At 47.9% G+C, this 26,388-nt stretch overlaps 1 protein-coding gene across 1 annotated transcript; it reads left to right on the plus strand.

Annotated features, from left to right (window-relative positions):
* Positions 1 to 12,083: 12,083 nt before the first annotated feature.
* Tmem98 (transmembrane protein 98) lies at positions 12,084 to 25,010 on the plus strand. Its single transcript, XM_031353600.1, has 7 exons — positions 12,084 to 12,211; positions 14,571 to 14,754; positions 16,518 to 16,649; positions 17,989 to 18,022; positions 19,846 to 19,961; positions 22,517 to 22,576; positions 24,192 to 25,010. The coding sequence occupies exons 2-7, from the start codon at positions 14,624 to 14,626 to the stop codon at positions 24,397 to 24,399; spliced, it is 681 nt and encodes a 226-aa protein (XP_031209460.1). The 5' UTR covers positions 12,084 to 12,211; positions 14,571 to 14,623; the 3' UTR covers positions 24,400 to 25,010.
* The last annotated feature ends 1,378 nt before the right edge of the window (positions 25,011 to 26,388 follow it).

Here is a 26,388-nt window from a genome sequence, read left to right on the forward strand (position 1 = left end):
TGACTGTGTTGAGATAAAAGGAGAGGCTGGTGAGACAGCTCAGTGGGTAAAGAAGATTTCTTCCCATCCTGATGAAATGAGCTCTGTCTCCACAGGGTGGAAGGAGAGAACTGACTCCACCAAGTTGTCCTCTCACCTTACACATATCTTGGCACACACCTACCATGTGTGTGTGTGTGTAGTTTTGTTTTGTGGGGTTTCTTTTTGGTTTTGGTTTTGGTTTTGAGACAAGGTCTCACATAGCCCAGGCTGGCCTCATACTTGTTGCGTATGAGTGACCTTAAACTTTAGCTCCTCCTGCCTCTGCCTCCTAAATGCTGGAACAACAGATAGAGTTTGGTTTATGCAGTTCTGGGAATGAAGCCCAGGGCCCCAAGCATGGCTGTTAGAGCTACATCCTTAGCCCCCTCTTTTCTCTTGACAGAAACCAGTGAAGCCAACACTGCAGCAGGGAGCTTTGAGGATTGGATGTGACACTGTTTAAAGGAGTTGGAGAGTGAGGTTGACCAGGTGGCCCTGGGGGGCAGAAGTCCTTGGCATGCAGACCTGGAAGAGCTGACAGTCTCAGCTCAAGCCCCAGAACCACAAAACGGCCATGTGCCTCTCCTCTACAATCTAGCATTCCATATGTGGGAGCAGAGACAGGGGAATGACCTGGAAGCTTAAGAACAGCTAGCCTTTAGTACTCAGGACAACAGAGACACAAGACAGAAGAAAAGGACTAATTCCTGAAAGTTTTCCTTTGACCTCCATACACATGCTTAGATATCTCTGTCCATCACTGTTGGTACCACCACCACCATCACCACCACTACTACCACCATCACCACCACCAACCACCATCACCATTACCACTACTACCACCACCACCACTACCACTACCACCACCACCACCATCACCACCAACCACCACCAACCACCATCATCAAGTTAAACTGACATGTTAAACAATGACACCTGAACCTTCAGGGACAGATGGCTAGTCAGTGATGGGTACCTGACTGATATTTGTGATCATACATTGAAATTGAAGCCATATCTGTGAGAATTTCTCTTCCTGCATGCTGTGGTGCCAATTGGAAGAGACAGATTTGAGACTTTGCCCAGTAAGAGCAGAGGAGCCACTCCCTGTTGGACCATTTGACACAGGCCTTCCAGAAGACTCAGGATACAAGGACAGTAGGAATGTCACGGAACTCTTGGGGAGCAGCGGGGCCAACAAGCCTTTCACCTGGGTCTCCATGGAGAACTTTTCCCTCTGCAGCATGCTTTGCCATTAGCTAACAGCTGAGACAGGGCACATACCTGAGAAGCAGCGCTGACACCCAGTGACCACTCCTCGAAGTGCACCTTGTTGGATGTGGGCTGGGAACAGATCTCCAGGAGGCCTTTCCCTTAAAGGCCCAGAGCTCTCCCAGGTATCGCTTGCAGGGTTCTGTTCCTGTGTCCTAGTATTCTCTGGGACGGTGAGGCTGCTGTCTGGTTGAATCGCTTGGGATGGAGTACAAAGACATTCGAGGTAATCTGGGGCTACTAGCACCAGAGCCCAGACCTTTGCTTCTCTGCTGGGTCCTTGCTGACCTGGGAGAGTCTTGCTTCCTAGATGCTGTGGCATCGAAAGTCCTGTCCAGGTTCAGACAAATGCCAAGCAGTGACATAATATCCTCTTCTATTTCACAGCAGTCCTGGGGGAATTTCTCTCTTGGCTGGCTCAAGAGCTGAATGGGGAATGTCCCCTTGTCTATTACCCCCTAAGAGTGGTCTTTCCCCTGGGTTCCAAGACATTATTCTGTTCCTGGCTCTGTTTGTCCCCAGTATTAAGATTTGGTTTTGTCTAGAGAATCACGGGTTCCTCTCCAAGTCTGTTGCCCATCTGTTCCCTGTCACAAGTCCTGGGCTGGACTTGAAGGCTAGGGAGGTGGATGTCCCTTAGTTAGAAGTTATCTTAAAAAGAAAAGAAAAGAAAAGAAAACAAAGAAGGAAAGAAAGAAGGGAAAAAAAGGAAAATGAAAGAAAGAAAAAGAAAGGTAGACAGGCAGGCAGATAGACAGATAGACAGACAAATAGACAGATAGACAGATAGACAGATAGGTAGATAGGTAGATAGATAGGTAGATAGATAGATAGATAGATAGATAGATAGATAGATAGGTAGATTTAGGAGAGATGGCACAGCAGTTAAAAACACTTGTTGCTCATACAGAGGTTCCAAGGTTCAGGTCCCAGCACACACCTGGTGACTCACAACCATTCAGTTCAGGGGGACCAACTACCCTCTTCTGACTTCTGTGGGCACCAGGCAAGAATGTAGTGCACTTACATACATGCAGGCAAAACACATGAAATAAAATGCAATTTTTAGAAAAGTTTATTTACTATATTTAAGTATGTGTATGTGTCTATGTGTGCACAGTTGAATACAAGTGCCTGGCTCTGGAGCTGGCAGGCAGCTGCCATGTGTGGGCACAGGGAGCTGAACTGTGGGAGCAGAACCTGGTGCTCTGCAAGAGGTTCCATACATGAAGCACCTGGGACAGAATAGGCACTCAGGGAATGCTACCCTGAAAATTCAGATTTGAGTCATGCAAAATGATGTATTAGGGAAATTTCTTAGGGGCCAGGCAGGTATTGTGATAGGGATGGAAATCGCATGATCATTATAATTACCCCTTCAAGTAGACCATTCTTCTCTCTAGTTTGACATAGGAAACTAGCACTTGATGAAGTTATTTTGCAGCTAGAAAGTGGATACCCCAGGACTTGAACTCTGACATTACCTAGTGCTTAGCTTGAAGTACACATACAGCCCCAGGGCTGGTTCAGTTAGTAGTTTTGCTTAACCTATGTGAAGCCCTGGCTTTGATCCCCAGCACTATGTTAACTGGGTATGATGACTCCCACCTGTAATCTCAGTAGCTGGTGGATAGAGATGGAAGGTCAGAAAGTGGAGGTTTTGTTTGGGTACATAGGGAGTTTAAGGCCAGGCTGAGGTAGAGACTGTGAACACATACAAACCTACAAACCACCTCAAAAATAGAATATGCCATCGGTGGGTCAAAAAGAGCCAGAGATACAAATGACTTAATTAGAGCATTCGGTCCATCCTTACACAAACTTCACGTGCATTAAATAAAATATGGGATGCTATTTCCCCTTATATACATCTAGCTGTTGCTCCATAAATATTTAAAGCAAGAGAGGTTCCCATTTGCTCTGAAGTGAGATGTGACACAAAGCTAGAACAAGACTGGAAGGCTGGGCAATCTGTCTGTAGAGAGCTCCCGATAGTCATTTTAAAAGTTTTAAGAATCAGCTGGGCAGTGGTGGCACAAGCCTTTAATCCCAGCACTTGGGAGGCAGAGGCAGGTAGATTTCTGAGTTTGAGGCCAGCCTGTTCTACAGAGTGAGTTCCAGGACAGCCAGGGCTATACAGAGAAACCCTGTCTCAAAAAAAAAAAAAAAAAGTTTTAAGAATCTCTGCCAAGAGGATATCTCCTTACTCTCCCAGTTGTCGTATGAATGACCTAATGACTTTCCAGGGAAATCCCTGAAGAGGGTCTCTATGCCCTTTACTTCAGCTAAGTGAACTGAGAGGAAATGCAAACTTGACCGGTATCCCAACAGGACCCTGGCTAGCATGCCCTGCTAGCTCTTAACCTTCCTACCAGCTTTTCCTGTCTCCCTTGCTTCCTGGTCCTAGCTGCTGTACTCCAGCCAGCTGTACTCTAGCAGTTGTTTGCTTGAGAGGTCATGCTTGCTGGCTTTTCTCCTGCAAGGGCTCAGAGAAGACCTGATCCGTGTGTATACACAAGCCCCGCCCTGACTGCTGCGGCTCTCCTTGGAAAAATGTTTGTAAGACCATAAAAGGGCCCAGACATTGAAAACAGACGGACTCAGAGTCCAACCAGGGATTTAAAATTGTGCCCCCTTTAAATTCAGGCCAGCCTTCCTGCTTTGTCCAGTGCTGATGCCTCAGTGTGCCTCTCTCTCCTATCCCCTATGGGTGAACTTTTCATTAAGTTTTGCACCGGGGCTTATTCGGCATCAACTAAGTGCCAGGCTCCACTCTAGATGCCAGGGGTCAGCAGAGAACGAGATAGAAGAGTCTCAGCCCTCACAGACATTACATTCTGAAACTGGGAACCACAGAGTCAACGATTTGCTCGACTGAAAATGCATATGAAGGCATAGGAAACAGGAATGATGGGAGGTGTTTCAGGGGGATTTCTCAGTGAAGGCATGTGCAGACCCCTAAGCAGAGGGAGGGAGAAGCCGTAGGGACAATGGAGTGTTCCAGACAGAGGGAACACCAGTGCCTGACACCGGGTGAACACTATGTTTGACCCATCTTTCTGTTCTATATCCTATGATGAGCACTTACTTAATTTGGAAGAAGTGTACAAAAGTTTACCACTTAAATCATTTCAAATATACAGCTCGAGGGCCTTAGGGCACTTGCACCACCACAAATCCATCCCCAACACTTTCTTTTTCCCATTTTCTTCAACCAAACATCTGGACTCATCTACAATAAGACTTCCTAAGGCAAGATAGGAAGACAGGGAAAATTATGAGGCATGGCAGGGAAAGGAACCCCTCTAGAGTCTGGCTGAAGCCTCTAGCTAGCTGGAAATTGAGAATTCTAACATAATTAACATTTGCTTAAGGCCTCCCCCTCCCCCCCCCCGCCCCTTTAGCTGAGAACCTGCAGTTTTCTAGGAATCTCAGCAGAAACCCCTTTAACAGTGAAAGGACATACTCTAGGCCCCTGCGTAACCCCAGTGGCTCCTGGTTCTATCATATCATATTGTGACACCACTCAAGGCAACCCTGGAGCCATCTTGTAATCTCATTTATCAAAGATGATTGAAAAAAAATTTCTGGGGTATCGTGATGTCTGAGAAAGTAGAGACACTGTTACCGTTCTTGGCAACCTGAGTCTGATGCCTAGAGGAGAGAAATAACTCCTGCAACTTGTTCCCTCACCACCACATATATGCCACAGCACGTGTGCCAACAGCCAACACACACATACACACACACACATACACACACACACATACACACACACATACACACACACACACACACACACACACACACACACACACACACACACACGCGCGCGCGCGCGCAATGTGCACGAGTGCTAAATGAATGTAAAATTAATACTTTTTCCTTAGCAACCATTTGAGATGTAACTAGAGAGACACTGCTGCTGGAACACTTGAGCGTGGCTGTGTCTTTGAGAAGGTCACATTCATGCTCTCAGGCTTGCCCCATTCTTTCCTGAACACGTGTGAGTGTGTGTGTGTGTGTGTGTGTCCTTTTATTGTTGTCCACTTTATTTTTTTTTCTTTATTTTAATTTTTTATGTCCATGAGTGTTTTGCCTACATGAATGGACATATGAGCAACACATGTGTGCCCAATGCCTAAGGAGGCCATTGAGGGCGTTGGACCCCATGGGACTGGAGTTACAGACAGTTGTCAGCCACCATCTGGGTGCTGATAATTGAACCCTGGTCTTCTGGAAGAGCTGTCAGGATTCTTAACTACTGGGCCATCTCTCCAGCCCCCTGTCCACCTTATCTAAAAGACAAGGCCTCTCTCTGAGCCTGGAGTTCCTCAGTTTGATTAGGCTGACTGGCCAGTGAGCACCAGGGATCCTTCTGTCTTTGTATCCCCAGAGATGGGGTTATGGCCACCGTGCCTAGCACTTATGTGCATGCTAGGAATCCAAATTCAGGCCCTCAAGCTTTTACAGCAGACACGTATTGACTGAGCCATCTCCCCAGCTGTTTCTATTTTTAGTAAACTACACCTCTGCTTCCTACTGACTTGTCCAATGTTGTTTCCCTGTCCTGAAGTCAAGTGTTTACCTGAATTGAGGTTCCTAGAAGATCCGGGACACCCCTCAGGCTACTGAGAGCAGTGGTGTGGAGTTGCAGTTCTGTCCCTAACACCACTAATGCCCTTCCCCTCTCTGAAGTCCCTCGCTACCACTCTTTTACTTTTTATGTAATAAACGTTGCTATGCTTTGGATTTTGTTTTAGTGAGGTTTTTCTCTAGAGGGACGGAACCAAGGAGGTGAAAATTTATATATATCAGAACTTATTAAGTCAGTTTAAAATAATGCCAAGAGCCAAATCATACCTGAGAAGTTGAGAATCATGTAATTACATGGTCTTTGAGGCTGAGTGCTTCAACAGTCAGTGTCCTCCACTGGCTCTCGCATAGGGTTTGACAACCTGTTTGACAAGGTGGGGAACCTCAGTAGTTCCAATCTGGCACTGGAAGTCCAGAAGTTTCCTGGAGAGCTGAGAGCTACTTGTCCCTAGTCCATGAGGAAAGTTCAGAAACAGTTTTGCTATTAGTGAAGGAATCATCATCATCATCATCATCATCATCATCAGCAGCAGCAGCAGCAGCAGCAGCAGCAGCAGGAGAAATCAAGACTGAGATAAGAGGGAAGGCCAAGCCCGGTAGTGGTGGCCCACGCCTTTAATCCCAGCACTTGGGAGGCAGAGGCAGGCAAATTTCTGAGTTCAAGGCCAGTCTGCTCTATAGAGTGAGTTCCAGGACAACCAAGGCTACACAGAGAAACCCAAGAGAGCAAAAGGCAAGATGATCTTCCTTCTGACACACACCCCCCCTTTTTTTAAGGTTTATTTATTTATTTTATGTTTATGAGTATACTGTAGCTGTACAGATGGCCATGAGCCATCATGTGGCTACTCAATTAACTCAGGGCAGCCCCGCTTGCTCCAGCCCTGCTCGCTCCGACTTAATACACTGTAGCTGTCTTTAGACACACCAGAAGAGGGCGTCAGATCTCATTACAGGTGGTTGTGAGCCACCATGTGGTTGCTGGGATCCGAACTCAGGACCTTTGGAAGTCAGTGCTCTTACCTGCTGAGCCATCTCACCAGCCCCTGACATACCTTTTTTTACAAATTAAAAAAATATTTGTTTGTATTCATTTTATTTTATGCATATGCCCATGCTTGACTGCATATATACATATAGGCACCACATGCATGCCTGGTGTCAGAAGGGGTCAGAAGAAGGCATTAGATCCCCTGTAACTAGAGTCATGTATGACTGTGAGCCACCATGTGGCTGGTGGGAACTGAACCCAAGTCCTCTGGAAGAGCAGCCAGTGATTTTGCTTAGATATGCTGAGCATATCTCCAGCTCCGTGTCCCTTTAAAAAAAAAAAAATCTGAGCTGCTACCAGAAGGTACCACCCACACTTGGGGTGGGTCTTCTCATGTCAATCAAACCCTCAGGACAGTTCTTCAGTTGAGGGTCCCTATTTGGGTGATTCTAATTTGTGGCAAGTTGACACTGAAATCAACCACGCTAGATAAGAAATGTCCCTCCAAAGCGCAGATGCTGAAGGTTTGGTCCCCAGTACAGCAGTGTTCAGAGGGGAGACATTTGGGAGGGGATTGGATCATGAGAACTCTGACTTCATCAGTGGACCACTCTGTTCATTGGTAGATTGATAGCTTAATGGTCTACTGGGCGGAAGTGGAAGCATTGGAATGTGGAGCCTAGTCAAAGAAGTAGGTCTCTGGGGCATGTTCTTGAATGTTCTGTGTCCCTTGCTCTGTCTTCTTTCTCTGTCCCTTCCTGCCCCACCCTGCCTCTTTCTGCTTCCTAAGCCTTAAAGGGTGAGTGACTTTGCTCCCCTGAAAGCTCCCTGTTCTCCCATTGCCTCAAAACAGGCTCGAGACCAAAAGGATGAAACAACCACAGACCCAAATCTCTAAAAGCATGCACCAAAGTAACCCTTCCTCCTCCTCCTTGGCTCTTCAAGGTTTATGACACAGTAATGGAGAGCTAACACAAAGCCCTACCAACTCTCTCATTCCATCTTTCAAACATGGATCAGCTGTGTCATTATCTCCCATTGCACAGATGAGGAGACTGAGAAGTATCCCATATTGTACAGCTACTCCATACGCAGGGGAAGAAGGGCTTAGATGGCGCACGCTCTCTGATTTAGGCTTCTGTTCTTACCCAGCTCTCTGGTGGAGATGAAGTATTCTGTTCTGCCTAGGGCTTCGTATGGGTGACAGATGTTTCTGGGAGCATTTGCACAGGGACAGGAAGGGCTTTGCTGCATCTGGTGCTGTGCAGAGTCACAGCTTATAAGGAGTAACTAGAACAGCATTAGGTGTTAGGAAGAGTCACCCAGGAGGCACACATAACCCAGAGGCAGCGATGCAGCTGCTCACAGAAGGGAAAGCCCAACGTGTCTTAGGAAGGAATTAGACAGGAAGTGCAAAGCCTGGAGTACACCCAGGACCAGGGTGTGTTGTTTGTCTGTTTGCTTTTTGTTTTTTTGTTTTTTCGAGACAGGGTTTCTCTGTATAGCTCTGGCTGTCCTGGAACTCACTCTGTAGACCAGGCTGGCCTCGAACTCAGAAATCTGCCTGCTTCTGCCTCTCAAGTGCTGGGATTAAAGGCGTGTGCCACCACCCCATGGTGTGTTTTTGATAGTGTGGTATATATGGAGTTGTCATTAAGTGGCTCCATTTATTGCACTTGAGACCAGGACATATGCTGTATTCCAACACTCAGGTAACTGGACAAGCTGTTAGCTTCCTGGTTTGGTGGTCTGACTCTGGTGTCAGCAAGTGTTGAGTTCCTCTCCCTGTCCTACTGTGTGTCACTGACAGAGCAGCAAGTTGTCTTACCTGTTCAAGGATCCTTCCTTTACAAATGTAATCATATTAAAATTTCAGGATTGGAGAGAAAATCTAAAGGTCTATGTTGTACCAGGTGCTCAATATAGATGCTCGATAAATGTTCATTTCTTTTTCTAAAGATTTATTTTTTATTTATTTTATGTGTATGAACACACTGTAGTTGTACAGATGACTGTGAGCCATCATGTGTGTGGCTGCTGGGAATTGAACTCAGGACCTCTGCCAGCCCTGCCCGCTCCGGCCCCACTCATTCCTGTGTAATTCACTGTAGCTGTCTTCAGACGAACCAGAAGAGAGAGTCAGATCTCATTACGGGTGGTTGTGAGCCACCATGTGGTTGCTGGGATCCGAACTCAGGACCTTTAGAAGAGCAGTCAGTGCTCTTATCCGCTGAGCCATCTCGCCAGCCCAAATGTTTATTTCTTATGTGGGTAGAGCATGATCTTGCATCCGTTAGGGCTAAGAACCACACCTATCTTTTTCTTCCTTGCCCTAGTCAGCATCTAACCTGATTCTCTTCTCTAGTTATGGGTCTCAGCTCTAGATTTGGGGATCCTTGCTACATGGTTTCATGTTCATTCTTTTTTTTTTAAAGCAACTTTATTTTTTTTAATTTATTTATTTATTATATGTAAATACATTGTAGCTATTTTCAGACACACCAGAAGAGGGCATCAGATCTCATTACAGATGGTTGTGAGCCACTGTGTGGTTGCTGGGATTTGAAGTCAGGACCTTTGGAAGAGCAGTCAGTGTTCTGAACTGCTGAGCCATCTCTCCAGCCCTTGATGTTCATTCCTGATGAAGAGCGGCCATATTTTAGGATATTTGAATTTTGGTGAGACTACCAGGATACACTGCCTGTGTCTCAGCTCCCTCCGTGAAGGCTGAATGTTCAGGCCCTACACAGCATTTGGGGTCTGAGCACAAACTTAGAGGGGGATGGTCAGAATCCTTCCAGGTCTATAATAGATAGCACCTGAAGCCTGCTCACTTCCTGACATGGATCTTTACTCTCCTGGCGATTATCTAGGCACTGATGTCTTCCATAGGTTCCATTTCCATGTGGGACACTGCACTGGCTTCTGTTACTTGCAAGAGAGATTACTGACTGCCAGACAGTCTTCTCTGATGGCTCTAGAGGTGCTTCTGTGGGGTTGGAATGGCAGAAGTTCTAGAATAGTGGGTGACAGAGGGCTAGGAAAGGTATGAGTGTCTAGAGCCCCCTTCTCTGCCTAGCGGATGGGTAGTATGTGCTTCATGGAGGGGAGCTCACATCATCTACTCTAGGTGGCTGCTCATATGTTTGGTTTCCTTTTCCTTTCTTCCTTTCTTTCCTTCTTTCTTTCTTTCTTTCTTTCTTTCCTTCTTCTTTTCTTTTTTTCTTTCTTTCTTTCTTTCTTTTTTTTTTGGAAAATGTTCCTTTGTGTTACATCTCTCGTGTAGTCATAAAATCTCAGAGCTGGTCACGAAGATCATATAGTTTGACTGCCTAGCTTAAAAGCCCATCCGTCATCCAACCACCAAGACAAACAGAAACAGTTCATCTAGGAGACTCTCCAGGAAATGAAGACACTGCCCCTAGTGCCTTTTTCTGAGGCTTGCTGCTGTGCTGTGACCTTCCTGTCACTGACAGGCACAGTGCTCCAAAGGTCTACATGAAAGCACTTCAGAGGGTGATAAAGCCACTCCCCAACATTCTCTTCCAGAGAGGATGCCAAGGATTGGAAGCAAAGCTCTTGCTCCTCCTCCTGCCTAGTGCTGGGGATCAAACATGGCTTGTGCGTGTTGGGCTCACTCTAACACTAGGCAGTGAGGTGTATATGAGGACTGGAGATTGACATTCCGTGTCCTCTGTCCTCTTGCACTAGTTAGGTTTCTATTGCTGTGAATACCATGGCCAAAAGCCACTTGAGGAACAAAGGGTTCATTTCACCTTACAGTCTGTAGTCTTTCATGAAAGGAAGTCAGGGAAGGAACTTAGAGCAGGAACCCGGAGGCAGGAACTGAAGCAGAGACCTTAGAGGAGTGCTGCTTATTCCTCGTGGGATGCTCAACCTGTCTTCTCTCTCTCTCTCTCTCTCTCTCTCTCTCTCTCTCTCTCTCTCTCTCTTTCTTTCTTTCTTTTTTTCCTTTTTTTTTTTTCCTTCGAGGCAGGGTTTCTCTGTGTAGCCCTGGCTGTCCTGGAACTCACTCTGTAGACCAGGCTGGGCTCAAACTCAGAAATCTGCCTGCCTCTGCCTCCCAAGTGCTGGGATTAAAGGCAAGCACCACCACTGCCTGGCTTCTGCCTGCTTTGTTATACAAACCAGGACCACTTGTCTGGAGGTGGCATCCCTTGCAGTGTGTAGAACACCTGTATCCCATGCAGGAAGTCCTGCATCCAGCTTCCAGCAGGGCAAAAACAGGAGTACAAACAAACACACCAAATTAAACAAAAACACAGAGGCCTGGATGAGCCTCTAGGCTCTGGTTTGCAGATGCTGCATCATGTTGATGGAGAAACCATCTGCATTCTTTGGTTCTTGTCATCTTAGGTCCTTGCAAGTGGGGTTGTTTTAGATCTGGACAGTCCACCCACGTTTTACTCGGCTTACTCAGGCTCTGCTTATTCCTCAGGACAGATCAGGATATAACCATCCAGAGCCCATTCATTTCCCATTGTAAAACATGGTCTTCATAGACTTTGGGATCCCTACCCAAATAGTCCTAAGCCTTTGGGGAGCACTGAAATCCTAAACTGCTGCTATCAGCTGGCATCTTTAGGCCTGAAGGCAACCTACTGGTGACTGTTAACAGCCGGAACTGTGTTCTGACCGGCGAGGTGTCCTCTTTGTAGTAGAATTTCTAGGATGGGATCATGGGCACGACTAGGGTCCTGGCTAGGCAGAGTTTAGCAAGACTCTTAAGTAAGGCTACTGGTTCACTGTTAGCCCTGGGCCAGGCTCTTCCCCACCAAAATGTATGCTGTGTGTCACTGACCCTGACACCAGTTTCGAGGATCATTACAGAGGAGGGCAGCAAGGCACAGAGAAGTGAGGTCAAATTGCTCACAGCTATTGAGTCGCTACAATCAATCTGCACACAGAGCTAGGGCAGCGACCCAGCACTGTGTAAACTGTGGGAGCTCCTACCCCCACCCCAGCTGGAGGGCAGTGGGTGTGGGCACACGGCCCTTACACCACCCTCCTGCCCTGGCTTCCGTGGGTGCACGTGGAGGGGGTCCTCCGATCGCCAGTGACTGTCTCCCAGCTGCCCTGGCCTCCCGGGACGCCAATCCCCAGGCGGCCAGGGGCCTGGCGGGGACGGCGGCGCCTGGCAGCGGGGGATTTGGGTGCGCTGGCTGGGCCGCCCCGCCGGGGGGTGGATCTGGGTCGTCGGCCCGCCCGCCCTCCCGGCATGCCCCGCTGCTGGCCACTGCCTGCGGGTAGCATTCGGACTTGGCCTTGGGGGATCGCGGAGATCCGGCGTAGCCCGGAGCTGCAATTGAGGTGGGTGAGCACTCGGGGCGGGGGGGTTGGTGGCGGGTGGCGGGTGGCGGGTGGCGGGAAGGCTGTCTGAGGACTGCCTGGACACTGCTTTGTTTTGCCCGGCGGAAACAGAGCAGCGTGCAAGTTGGGGACCAAAGTTGAGCTCGCTTGCCAGCCTTCCCTGGGGGCGGCAGGAGGGCCAAAGAAGGGAGAGAGGGTTAGATCTTGATGGGTTTAGAATCAAATGGAGGGAAAGAGCAAGGGTGAGGTGGAAGAGAGATCCAGGAAGAGAGGAAAAGTCAAGGAGATACAAAAGAACACACAAAGAAAGAAAAGAGCACAAAGGAACTCCCACACAGAGGGATCGCAGAAGGCGGCTGAGGGAAAGTTCAAGAAAGCATAGACCTCAGAGAAAACACTCCGAAACTACTGCAAGAGAGGAGGAAGGCGGCACTCTCGCGCGGGGTGGTGGTGGTGCTTGGAGAATTGGGGGCATGGAAGAGAGAATGTGGGGAGCCTGGAGAAGGGATATATTGGAGGAAAACATCTAGAGAGGAAGGCATAGATAAGGAGGAAAGAAAAAGATTAGCATGGATAGACAGGGAAGGACGGTACAGAGTGTGTCTAGAGAAGCTGAGGCAAACCTTGTTTCTTCACCTTCCTGCTTTCCCAACAGAGGTATAAGATGGAAAACAAAACAAAACAAAAGACAACAAAAACCAAAACTCTGAGAGAGCAGCTTTTGCAGACTGCTGAGGAGGCTTCCTTGGCAATTTAAGCCAGTGAAGTCCCCGCCCTATTTACCCATTCCTCAAACTTCAGCTCAACATCCCCAGGTCTGCGAGGGAGGCTTTTCTAGAAAGTGCCAGGCCAATGCAGTCTCTTTATTATTCAAGTGTGCACCATCCACACAGCAGAATCCTTCTTCCTCACCAGTTCATTGCCGTGGGGGATGGGGGGGGTCTGTCTTCTCATCCCTAGTCTCCAGAATTCAGTGTTTGTTGCAAGCAGGTGGTCAATATGTGCTCCCTGAGTGACCATCAAGAGAATTTGAATTCTCCGAGCTGTGCACATGAATGTTGCACATAGACTCAGTACAGGGGCGGACTGGGGTCCTTCCAGACTGCTGAGGCAGAGCACTCCTTTTTGTAGGGGAAGAAACTAAAGCCAGGGAGGGGAGGAGACTTTTTCAAAGGGATGCCTATGGGAGGCCTGCCCTGAAAGGGATGCTGTGAAGCCCACTTCTCTGAGCTGTTCTGGCCTGAGTTTAACATACCCCCCCCCCCCCCATAGGCTGCAGTCACCCTGCAGTAAAGGCTCACAGTCAGGATGGTGGTCCCAGAGGATTGCATCGTGTAATGGCCTCATAGCTGGTCTTCGTTTGTATACGTTCAGTCTGGGTGTTTGACGATGACCGCCATACCTGGCAGTGCAGTTCTCAGAACAGAAAAGCATGTTGGTAAGCCATGCCTGACTGTTGGTGGGAAAGGACCTGCCAAATGGTGCTTGGCAAGGAACACTCCACTCTGCCCGTGAGTTTCCAACTCTGAAAGTGTCGGTCACAACTCATCACAGAGTTTTCATTCTCCCTCAGAAAGGAAAAGGATGGTGACTGTTGATTTCACTTTGGGTCGGTAGCTTTCTGCTGGCCAGCTATGTAGACCTGGACAAAGTCCTTAAGCTCCTGGAATCTCAGTTTCTTCACCATAAAGTAGAGATGCCTCATATGTTTGTTGCTAGGCTCCATCCGGAGTATCGGACGCAGAGGAGCTCCTCACTGAGTACGACCTTCTGCTGCGGCATTGTTTCACTTCCATGACTTGTAACATGTAATCATCAAGGCAGGTGCAAATGTGTCCTAAGCTTCAAAAATTAGCTCATTCTAACCAGAAAATAACTGCTTACCATAAAAGAGAAGGGAAATTCCAGGCGTGGTAATAGGATGCCCTTGGGTTTGCAGGGGATCTGAAGGAGTCTTTCTTTCTTTCTTTCTTTTTAAGATTTATTTATTTATTTCATGTGTATGAGTACACTGTAGCTGTACAGATGGCCGTGAGCCATCATGTGGCTGCTGGGAATTGAACTCAGGACAGCCCCGCTCGCTCAGGGGAAATATACCACTGTAGCTGTCTTCAGACGCACCAGAAGAGGGCGTCAGATCTCATTATGAGTGATTGTGAGCCACCATGTGGTTGCTGGGAACCGAACTTCGGAAGAGCAGTCAGTGCTCTTACCCGCTGAGTCATCTCGTCAGCCCCCCTGAAGGAGTCTTTCTACCCTTTCTATCCCCATTGTCCATTTCCGGCAGGTAAGACCCGGCTGCCCCTCCCCCAACCTGCTGTGTCTTTACCAGGTCTGCTTGACTTTCTGTTCTCTCCAGCTTCCACCTGCTCAGAGGATGTGAGTGGACTGAAGCTGGGAGCCCCTGGAAGCATGGAGACTGTGGTGATTGTCGCCATAGGTGTGCTGGCTACCATTTTCCTGGCCTCGTTTGCTGCTTTGGTGGTGGTCTGTAGGCAGCGCTACTGTCGGCCTCGAGACCTACTCCAGCGTTATGATTCCAAGTGAGTAGACTGTGATGGGGGGGTGAGGGCTGGGGGAACTGACAACAGGAGGCTAGAGGGACAGAAGGAATTTGGAGCTAGCCACGTCTGCCCAACCTATTCTCTCTTAAAGAGTTCCTACAGGCCACACATTGTACTATAAAGACTCCAGAACATAAGAACATTCCTTAAGCTGGGCAGTGGTGGCACACGCTTTTAATCCCAGCATTTGGGAGGCAGAGGCAGGCGGATTTCTGAGATCAAGGCCAGCCTAGTCTACAGAGTGAATTCCAGGACAGCCAGGGCTACACAGAGAAACCCTGTCTTGTTAAAAATAATGATAATAATAATAATAATAATAATAATAATAAAAATAAGAACATTCCTTAAGCATACCGGCATCCTGAGGCACCTCTTTCTCTGTTCATTCAGTCATGGAGAAGTCACTGAACGTGTTCACCTAACACGAAAGCTCTGTCTTTGCAAAGCTAGCTGCCTCATTTGGCAGGGGGATGAGCCAAAGCCCTTTCCAGCTAAAACCCTGGGAACCGACATCTGATGCCCACACTTAGCCACATACCCAAGCAATAGGTGTTCCAGCTCATGCCATCCCAGCACAGGGTACCTGTCTCCTTACACAGCAGATTTCTTCTTCATCATGCATTGTTGTATGAAATTGATTTTCTTAAGTTAGGCTAGTTAGGGATTTTGAATGGAGAGATCCGTAAGGGGTGGGTGTTAGCAACCAAACTTAGGTTTCTGGTATTTACCTTAACTCTGTCAGCATCTCTTGTGAATGCCCATTTATATGTCCCTGGAAGGCTCTGCTTTGCAGAGAATGTTTCTGTAGCTTGGGTTCTACATAACCCTGTTGTGAAGGTGGACATAGTTTTACTCAGAGGGGTGGCTCCCAAGAGTGATTCTGTATGTGTGTTACAGGGCACAGGTAGGCCTGGGTGAACTGAATGTGAGTCTTTCCATACTCACATAGGTTTTAAGGGAAAAGAAAAGAAGACCATTTGTTCTGTCTAAGACTGTTTTCTGTCTAAGATTGTGTCTCTGCCTTGGCTGTCCTAGAACTTGCTCTATAGACCAGGCTGGCCTCGAACTCACAGAGATCTCCCTGGCTGCCTCCCAGGGGCTGGGATTAAAGGCATGTGTCAACCCCCAGCCCTCACTCTGGCATAAGACATCTTTGGAATCATACTAACTCTGCCCTTTCTCCAGCAGTTCTGCTCGTTCTGCTTCATTTGCATTTTGGTCTGCCTTCTTGACCCGTTGTTTAGCTGTGTGCCTTGTCTTGTGCTGTGAGCACATTACAGTTAGATCTGTATCCAGGGCAAGCATTCTCTCCTCTACCTCTGTCACTATAACAGAATCCATAAGATAGCTGTAAAGAGAAAAGGTTTCTTTTGGCTCATGGGCTTAGAGATCCTGGGCCATGATCAGGTAGACTTACTGCATTTAGACATCTGATGGAGCTGCCGGATAGGAGTTCAGGGAGAAACAAACTGTCCACCTCATGGTTAGCATGCAGAAGAAGAGACAAAGGAGAGAGCTAATGTCTCACACAGTCCCTTTTAGGTCTGGCTTCACAGACCTAAAGTCCTCCTCCTCTTAAAGGACCCATCTCCTAATAGTGCCATCTGAGGGAACAAGCCTTTAACACACAGGCCTTTTGGGGACATTCAAGATCTAAATTATATCAGTGGCTGCAACGAGAAGAGGTTCAGTCAGAGTCTCTCGTCATGAAACTCTTAACAGTGGCTGTCTTCCTCTTCTAGGCCCATTGTGGACCTCATTGGTGCTATGGAGACCCAGTCCGAACCCTCCGAGTTGGAGCTGGATGATGTTGTCATCACCAACCCTCACATCGAGGCCATTCTGGAGAATGAAGACTGGATTGAAGATGCCTCGTAAGGCCGCAGGGAACTTTCCCTTTCTAGTCCTTTGGGATGGCCAAGGGACTTCCGGGTTCCTTCACAGATCATTCCACTGGGCATCCAGAGCTCTTCCCCTTGTCCTCATCACGAGGGATGTCAGCATGGAGCGTGAAAGTGTTTGTTCTTGTCCTGTTCCTCTCACTTTGTAGAGTTGAAGAGCCTGGCAGTAAGATGTGTGGCATTATAAAGTCCCCCAGTGTGGTTGGGCCATTTTTGGACTGCCCAGGGTTTTTGAGGCAGCCCTTGCTTTCAGTGTCCCAAGGAGGGCTGTCTGTTTAACAGGACAGTTCTTTGAGAAGCATGTACTACTTCTTTTCATTATCCTTTTATCTTTGTGTTTACTGATATACACACTTTTTTTTTTTTTTTCCAAGACAGGGTTTCTCGTTTCTCTGGCTATAGTTCTGGCTGTCCTGAAACTCACTCTGTAGACCAGGCTGGCCTGGAACTCAGAAATCTGCCTGCCTCTGCTTCTCAAGTGCTGGGATTAAAGGTGTGCACCACCACTGCCCAGCTTACTGATACACGCTTATGAGGTGTTATATACAGGGTGTGGGGCCAGGCCCTACAGACGTCTAAATGCCAGGAGATAGAACTGTACCAAAGCCAGTGTCATAGAGGCTTTAGGGGGGTCTCCGTGTATGGGGAGTGGCACGGGGAGTTAGCAGGGTTCAGGCATGCCTGGGGTACGAAGATCAAGATAGCTCTGAGGAAACATATTCCAGAGGGGTGCATTTAAAAGAAATACTTAAAATTGTGCTGGTGCTTCATGTTGATATTTTCATACATGTATATCATGTGTTTTACTCACACTCCCTCCCCATTACAATCTTCTCATCCCCCTCCTACTTCTATGATATCCTTCTTTTCCTAAGTAGTCTACTTAAATCTCCATCTTCTTTCATATCATGAGTGTGTGTGTGTGTGTGTGTGTGTGTGAGAGAGAGAGAGAGAGAGAGAGAGAGAGAGAGAGAGAGAGAGAGAGAGAGAATGTCTCTCCTTTTGCTTTACTTAACAACCATTAACTACTTAGAAGCCCTTATGGAGCGTGGGGCCTCATAAGGCTTAGGTTTGCAAAGGGGAACTCGCCAGGCTGAGTCTCAGGGAAAGGACATGTTGGATATGAAATGTTGAACTTGGCAGATGCTGACAGAGCTGGCTGGGGGAATGGGTTGGGTGTGGATGCTATAGCACTGGGGAATTCTGTGTGGAGGTGGTGCCTGCTGAACCCATCTGGTGCCAGGTGGGGCAGGAGCTGGAAGGAGTTAGGCTCTCTAGAGCAGTACTGACAACTTTCCTCTTGTCTCCTCAGGGGCCTCATGTCCCACTGCATCGCCATCTTGAAGGTAATATTCGGATTTCCCTGTGAAGTCAAGGGTAGTTGTGGGAGCATCTGGGGTGTCCATGGAGCACCACAGTGTACATGGAGCATGACCTTGTTAGCCTTATGCTATATTTCTTCTGCCATCTCTCCCTACCTGGTCTGCTTGACGTTATCGTTTTAAACGTCCTCTTTAGGCTTTTTCCCAATCTAGTCCTTGTAACACTGTGACTTATGGAAAGGACAGCTTGGGGGTCTCCGGTAATAATTTTACCAGCCACGGGGAAGGCTAGTTGTCTGAGGTCATGGAGCTGTAGCAGCAAGGGCCTTTCTGGGATCCTTTATTAATTCTGAGCTCAGTCCAGGGAATGCATTCTGTATTTGGGTTTCGGTTACTACAGGATTTCTCCTGGTTTCCTTGGTGACAATAGTCAGACAAATGGGACAATCAGAGTTACAAAAAAACCAAACCCCAAATTACAAGCTCTTCCACTTGGAGGCCGACTTTGGTCTTTGAAGGCCTGAAACCTTCGGAAGATTACATTCAAGTTACACTGTAGCCATCCGAAACCTTCGGAAGATTACATTCAAGTTACACTGTAGCCATCCGCATAGTTCCAGCATTCATTTCTCAACTCTCGCCTGATATTATCTTTCTTAATAGAATAATAACACGCAAATATTTAACAAAATGCAAATATGAGTTTCTGCACATCAGCAATCTTATCTCTTTGTCTACTAATTATCCAGTATTTCAAAAGAGACAACTCACTCTTTTCTCTAGGGTCACTCAGTACAGGATATTAAAAAGCCCTTTATTTGCTTCTTCTTTGGCTATCTCTGTAGGAAACTGTTGCCTCAGAGCCAGGAAGTTCCTTGGATGTATAAATATGGCTGAACATACAGATGTGGATACAGGCAAAGGTAGCTAGGTTCACAGACTGGAGCAATAAACCATATTACATTTCCTTTTGCCCAGACATATATCCTGGGCCTTGTTTTTCTCCTGTCTTTTTCCACTAAAGGGGAAGGGCCCCTCTTCTTGAATTGGGGAGCTCAAATAAAGAAAAGGGCTCTGAGCTTCCTCTTGAGATCCCAGGATGATGCCTTTGCTCCATCGTCTTTCCTATAGTGGGATGTGGAGATCTCCCTCCTCAGTGGCCTCTTGACCGCTCTTCTTCCTGCTTCCTAGCCCCCAGTACTAGCCGGTACCGGGGCTTCTTTGCAGCGATAGAGGCATACTTGGTTTTAGCATAAGGGAATACGGCAAGGGGCCATAGCCTTGGAGCTGGCCAGTAATGCGGGAGGAAGAGGAAGAAGCCCACGTGTTGTCATTCTGCCTTTGGCCTACTTTTTCTGAGGGCCTTTTTTTTTTTTTTTTAATCATCACCTGGACAAACGTACTAATAACCCACAACCCTCAAAAACTGTCAACATAGTTGCCTTTATTGGAGAATGTGCCTAAAGAAAACAGTTGCCCTTTGTCCAGCCCCATTTCTGTGAGCACCCCACTGGAGATATTATCCATTTAGAAGTTGAAACCGTGAGGTAATAGAAAGTACCTCCCCCGAATCAAGGTGGTAAAATTAGAGCGCATGAATTTTCTTAGATGGATTATTCCAGCTTAGTCCTCATCGAGCAGAAGTTCTGCCCTTGAGCTGAGTGCCCCTCCCCCCACAGCTACCACCCAGGCTTTTGCCACTTTCCACCCCATTTCCTCTCATCACCAGGGTAGGTGCCCAGGGTGGGGCCATGTTTATCTTTGTCAGGGTGGCTGAGCCCTTGGTGTGTGTGGGGGTGGGGAACCAGGTCACCCCCATCACCTCTTGTTTCCTTGTTATACATTAGATTTGTCACACTCTGACAGAAAAACTTGTTGCCATGACAATGGGTTCTGGGGCCAAGATGAAGACGTCAGCAAGTGTCAGCGACATCATTGTGGTGGCCAAACGGATTAGCCCCAGGTGAGTGGTCAGTGGATGTGGGGGGGTCTCACACTCTACAGGGGAAGCTGAGGTAGCCAGCAAGGCTAAGCACTGCTTTAGACAGTAGGTCTGCAGTCTCGGTTATCCGAGCCTCTAGTGTATACACAGCTGCCTTCCCTGGGTATTCCTAGGCTGAGGTGGTCACTCATTTCTCTTGTCCTTTAACAGCTCAGTCTAACTTGGGCTGACAGAGTCTGAGGCCCCACAGTGACAGCTCCTGCTCTTCCCTGGTCAGCCTCCCTTCCGTTGTTGCTACGCAGTGGCAGTCAGCAGGCGCTTTCCCTACTGGCTATGTTACTATCTCCAGGAACTTTGCAGCCATGTCCATAGGTCGAACCAGAGATACCTTCCTTCCACGGTGGCTCCCATTTGCTGCTTGATTCTCCGCCTAGCTCTGGGTGGGAAGGGAAGCCACAGAGCATTCAGACCTGAATTCCTGGCTGTCTGCAAAATTCCCTGTGGGAGGTACCCGGCAGGGCCTCAGTCAACAACTACACCCCCTCAGTTGGAATGGATTTTGCAAAGAAAAATAAGGCCCTTTTCTTAGAGCAAGAGGACGTGCGCTAAATGCGTGCTGTCACCTGGTGGCTGGTATGTGGATTGGTTCTCAAGTGATGGATTCCAGGAAAGTGTTCTTATCAGCAGTCACCTGACCCCTCTGCCTTGAATGGCCTCCGATGTGCATTCCTGGTGTCTGGGCTAAGTCACAAGCAGCCAGGCTTTTCTGTCTCAAGAATAACCTAGCAGGGCTCAGGAGAAGCCATGTGGAGGCTCCTCTGAGAAATATAAGATTCGGTGTACTTGAACTCTGTCTAGGGAGTCAGTGAGTTGAGAGGCTGAGAGGGAGGATGCAGACCGGAATAGCTTCTGGCTCTGGAGTTGCCCCATGGGTGTAACTATCTGGTCAGCAGCAGCAGCTGCATGAGGCATTCCATCCTCCCAGGCTCCAGTTTGTGCCAGGCGTTGCCGCTGGTCTCCCACCAGTTTTAGACTGTGCGGTGTTCGTATCTGCTGGGCCCTTCCTTGTGCTTTGTGTTACTTCTGAGACCCACGCATGGGACTTGGGCAGACCCTGAGGTGCAGATTATAAATAGGGTGTTCAAATGCTGATTTCTGAGAGGGGACAGGGCTAACAGTGTGCCGAGGGCCGGGCAGTGGTGGTGCATGCTTTTAATTTCAGCACTTGGGAAGCAGAGGCAGGCGGATTTCTGAGTTTGAGGCCAGCCTGGTCTACAGAGAGAGTTCCAGGACAGCCAGGGCTATACAGAGAAGCTCTGTCTCGAAAACCAAAACAAACAAACAAAACCCAGTGTGGCTGGGCGGTGGTGGCTCATCCCTTTAATCCCAGCACTTGGGAGGCGGAGGCAGGCGGATTTCTGAGTTCGAGGCCAGCCTGGTCTACAGAGTGAGTTCCAGGACAGCCAGGGCTATTCAGAGAAACCCTGACTCGAAAAGCCAAACAAAACAAAACAAAACAAAACAAAACAAAACAAAACAAAAAAAAAACAGTGTGCCGAGGTGTAGCATTGCCAGGAGGACAGAGCTCTCTGCAGAGTACCCTGGCCAACCTCACTCTTGTTTCTTGTCAGAATCCTCTTGTTTTCTTCATTTGGCCTCTGGCTGATATTTGTCCCCATGTCCTTCCTATTTGATTTTCTCCATCTGTCATGATGATGATTTATTATATCAAGAAGAGCCATTTCTGCCTTGGGCTCTGCAGTGGGGGAAGGGCTAGCTGGGACACCAGCCTTCATACTTCTGTTCCTGCTCACTAGCTCCTTGGGCCTGAGAGTGAGGGCTGTGTCCTTTTCTTAGTGCTGTTAGAAATCAAATTACACAGTTTTTTTTTTCTTAGTACCAAGTGATCATGGGAGCAAAATCTTGTACCCCACAAATCAGAACAGGTAGAAACATAACTTCAAATATTAGCCACGGACTATTCAGGATGGAAAACACACACAGTGGAGAGGTTTGAACTCAAATTAAGAGGTGACTTTGTGTGTGTATGTTCTATGTCACTGTATTTTACAAAAACACAAAAGTAATAAATGCTTATAAAAGTTAAACTACTTCAGGAATAGGTTATCTGAAAAGTGGGGTGCTCCCTAATTCCATCCCCTCCCAATCTGGGGAGATTAGCCACCATTAAATGTCGAGCATTCCCTTAGGACCCTCCCTTCCTTGCATTTCACAGCTTTGCTTCCCTGTTTATATATGTAAAAGGACACAGCACGCTCATGCTTGGTAATTACCTTTTCAGTGTCATAGTGATCCTGAACATCGCTTCCTATGTATGACCTCACACATTTTAACCATTGGACCGAAAGCAAAAACAGAGAGCAGGGATATTTTCCAAGCAGAATCTGAGGTCTTTCTGTTAGACTCTGCCTGGGTATGCAGAAGCAGGCAGAGAAAAGACCCCTAAAGAGTGGGTGGGCAACACCACCAGAGAAGTCTGGAGTGACAATGGGAAGGAAAGAGGGAGGAAAGGAGACTAGCAAAATGTTGACAATAGTCCCCCTTGCTCCCCTTAGAGTGGACGACGTCGTGAAGTCAATGTACCCTCCATTGGACCCCAAGCTCCTGGATGCACGGTGAGAGGGAAGATGTGTGACTCATCTTGTCACACTTCAGGGTCACTATTATCAACTGTGTCGGGTTGACTGCTTGGGTTATTTAGAGAGGACGTTTTTCCAGATTTCCCACCACCTTGGCTCTGGGTGAGCCGTCCAGTGAGCTGAGTCTGGCAGGTGATAGAGCCCAATCTCCTTCCCTCGTCCCTGAGACGAAGGTGCCAGCCATGTGTCAGCCTTGGATCTGCCCGCTTAACTATGCTAACTGTGCCTCCCTGCCCTCCACTCCCCACTCCTTCCTCTGATCTTTGGACTTACCCAGGCACCACACCTTGCTGGAAGCACTGCCCAGTGGGGCTGTGGCAAGGGTAGCCAAGCAACGAGAACATGGAACACGTCAGCCATAGTGGAAGTCACTCCCTATCAGGCGTCTCAGGGACCCCTCCTCCTCACCCTCCTCCACTCCCCAGAATGTACTCTCAGCCCTACCAAATGTAAACTCATAAAATACCTACCTACTGTCTCCATTTGATTTGTGAGACTCCTACTGACATGTCATGTAATGGTTGCCGGGTGGACAGTAAGTCATGACATGTCATGGGTTTCTCTGCCCACTCCTGCTTAGCTTTTGCCACTGGCTAGTAATTGATAATGGAGCCCTGAACACATCTGGCACCAAATAAAATCATTTCATAGTGAATCTTTCAACCAAAAGCAAAAACAAAAAAAGAGACGACAGGGCTGGCGAGATGGCTCAGTGGGTTAGAGCACTGACTGCTCTTCCAAAGGTTGTGAGTTCGGATCCCAGCAACCACATGGTGGCTCACAACCACCCGTAATGAGATCTGATCTGATGCCCTCTTCTGGTGTGTCTGAAGACAGAAGTGAATTACACCGGAGGGAGCAGGGCTGGAGCGAGTAGGGCCAGAGCGAGCAGGGCTGGCAGAGGTCCTAAGTTCAATTCCCAGCAGCCACACACATGATGGCTCACGGCCATCTGTACAGCTACAGTGTACTCATACACATAAAATAAATAAAATAAAATCTTTAAAAAAAAAAAAAAAGAGACAACACCAAAACAAAACAAAACAAAAAAACTGAAACACACACACACAAAACCAGAGAAACAACAACAAAATCTTCCTCCTCAATTTGATTTTCAATTACATTTTCCTTAGCGTTGAATAAGCCAGCCCTGGGCTTATTGATTTGTGATCAATAAGGGATGCTCACTGAAGAGGGATATATATAGCCCATCTTTAAATGGGCAGCAGCTAGAGATCTGCTCATCCAATTGACCACATCCAAACTGTTTCATAAAACACCCTTCTGGGAGCTGTTAATGGGTGTGTTGCAGAAAGCCTCTTCTACCATCCCAAATACATTTGCCAGCTCTCCCATTTCCCCATGGAACTTTGTTAATCTCATCAAAGGCTCTAAGACCTTCAGTTAACAGTGTTTCAGCCAGCCATCCCCGATGTATTTCAGCGTGGATGCACTGTGTTAAGTTAACCTCTCACCCTCCAGGGCAGGGTCTCAGGTTTGGGGAACACTAACTTAGAGTGTGCACTCATTTGGGCTTCTGTGCCAAGTTCCCCACTTTCTACAGAGTCTGATCTCTTTTTTTTCTCCCTAGGACAACCGCCCTGCTCCTGTCAGTTAGTCACTTGGTGCTAGTGACCAGGAATGCCTGCCATCTAACTGGGGGCCTAGACTGGATTGACCAGTCACTGTCCGCTGCTGAGGAGCACCTGCAAGTCCTTCGAGAGGCAGCCCTGGCTTCGGAGCCAGATAAAAACCTTCCCAACCCCGAGGGCTTCCTGCAGGAGCAGTCGGCCATTTAGTCATCTTTGAGGCCCTGGTTTCTGCCCCTGGGCGAATCTTCTACTTCCTGTAGATTTAGTTGTTCTCTAGAGCTCTGGCAGCCAGCCCTGGGTGTAGAGTAAAGCTGAGACCCTCATGCTGGATGTCTCTGCTGCAGTGGCAAACAGTGGCTGGAGAGTGGCAGTGTAATCCCACAATTAGGGGAGATGCCATGTACCTCTACAGCAGAGCATAGAAAACTGCAGGACTCGCTGCTACATTTAGATTTAATGTTTCCCGGAAAATCGAGTTGCCCTCTAAGAATCAAGAGGCTTCACATCAAATTAGGATTTCCGGCTTCTGAAAAATCAAGGCATGGCAACATGGACAATCAGAACTAAGTGGCTAGGTCGAGATTGTCTCTTTGGGTGATCCTTGCGCTACTCCTCTTACTGTTTTGTTTGTGTTCAGTGCTCGGTCCCTGAAACACTGGAGCTCCCCACCCCTAGCCCACTTCTCCTGTACCTTTCCCTTTCCCATTTGTGTTAGAAGCTGAGGAAATGCAAAGTCGATTGTTTCCTTTTTATCACTATGCCTGCAATTTCATTTTACAACCACCAGGCGAATAGTAAACTTGTTCTGTTTCCCTCAAGTGTGTAGTTACTGAGTCAAGTGTATTTGTGGGGTATGTGGTGGAATATGTGAGAACTGAGGGCAGATGGAGAGGTCTCGAGAATCTTGAAGGTGCTCTGTGTGTGTGTGTGTCTGTGTGTCTGTGTGTGTGTGTGTGTCCTGTATTTCTGGAATCTGTCTTGCAAATACTCAAAAAACGAAAGGCACATTTTTTTTTTTTATTGCATGGTTTTTGGTTTTGTTTTTAATTGTAGCCTTGAATTTGAGATCCTCCTGCCTCAGCTTCCACAGTGCTGGGATCACTGGCATCCAATACCATCCTCACCAATAACGGGCACTTCTCTGACCTGAGAACTCAGTGGGACCCAGCTCAAGGCCGCATACCCCAGATCGTGTGATTCCTGTCGCACTCCTGTAGGGGAACCTGAAGAACCTTCTTCCCACATTTACAGAAACAGCCTAGCACCTGGATGCTGGGACTGGCTCGCTGTTGCCTGGGTCCTCTCTCTGTCATTAAGCATGTCAGAGCTACCTCTGACCTCATTTCTGTTTTCTCTGCTATAACTCAAGTCAGCAAGCACTTTAGCTTGATATTGGGGTACCAGGAACTCAGTCCTTAGACCAGGATCTTGTCTGTGATTGGCATATTTCATTCTCTCCTGGCAAGAAGGCAGCTCTGACCACACAGTATGTACCGATGAGGAGCAACCAGAATTACCCCTTTTAGACTGCAGGGTGGATTCCAGAGGAAGCTTGTTAAATGTCTCCTTCCATCAATCTTGAAAGTGTGTTATGCAGTTAACTCCTGCCCTGCTGGAAGCTGTGACTGGGAATGTCCAAACAAACAAGCAAACAAACCCCATTCTGCCTTTTTGACTTGAGGCCTCCACAGACAGTTCTCACTGCCCAGCTTTTGTCTTCTTTCTTCCTCCTTTATGACCCAGTGGCATTACTGGACATCTTGAGGTTGCAATGGCTGCCACTGTGGTAAATATCTTCTGCACTTGACCTCTTGTCCTGAGTGGGAGAGAAGCAAGTCTAAATTGGGATCTCAGTTGCCGTTTACTGGAGGGTGGAGGATGGGGGTGGGGTGCTCAGAGTTCTTTAAGGTAGTATCTGTCATTGCTCCCCTTTCCTGAGCCTGGGAGGCCTGTCACCCATCATGGTATACCCTCTCTCAGGAGGACAGATTGCTCAGGACCTCAGGAGTGTTTGGGGTTGGGGGAGGAGAGGAAATGAGAGAGGGTGCACGTGTGTGTGTGTGCCCACATGCGCAGACGCGCACGTGTTCATGCACTCACATGTGTGCGTGCACAGGCACATGCCTTTTTGCACTGGACAGCTTTTCCAGTGCTGTGCAAACGAAGAGCTTCTGTACACTGTATTCAGGACCCAGG

Source organism: Mastomys coucha, unplaced genomic scaffold, assembly GCF_008632895.1.
Source record: "Mastomys coucha isolate ucsf_1 unplaced genomic scaffold, UCSF_Mcou_1 pScaffold5, whole genome shotgun sequence".
Lineage (NCBI taxonomy): Eukaryota > Metazoa > Chordata > Mammalia > Rodentia > Muridae > Mastomys > Mastomys coucha.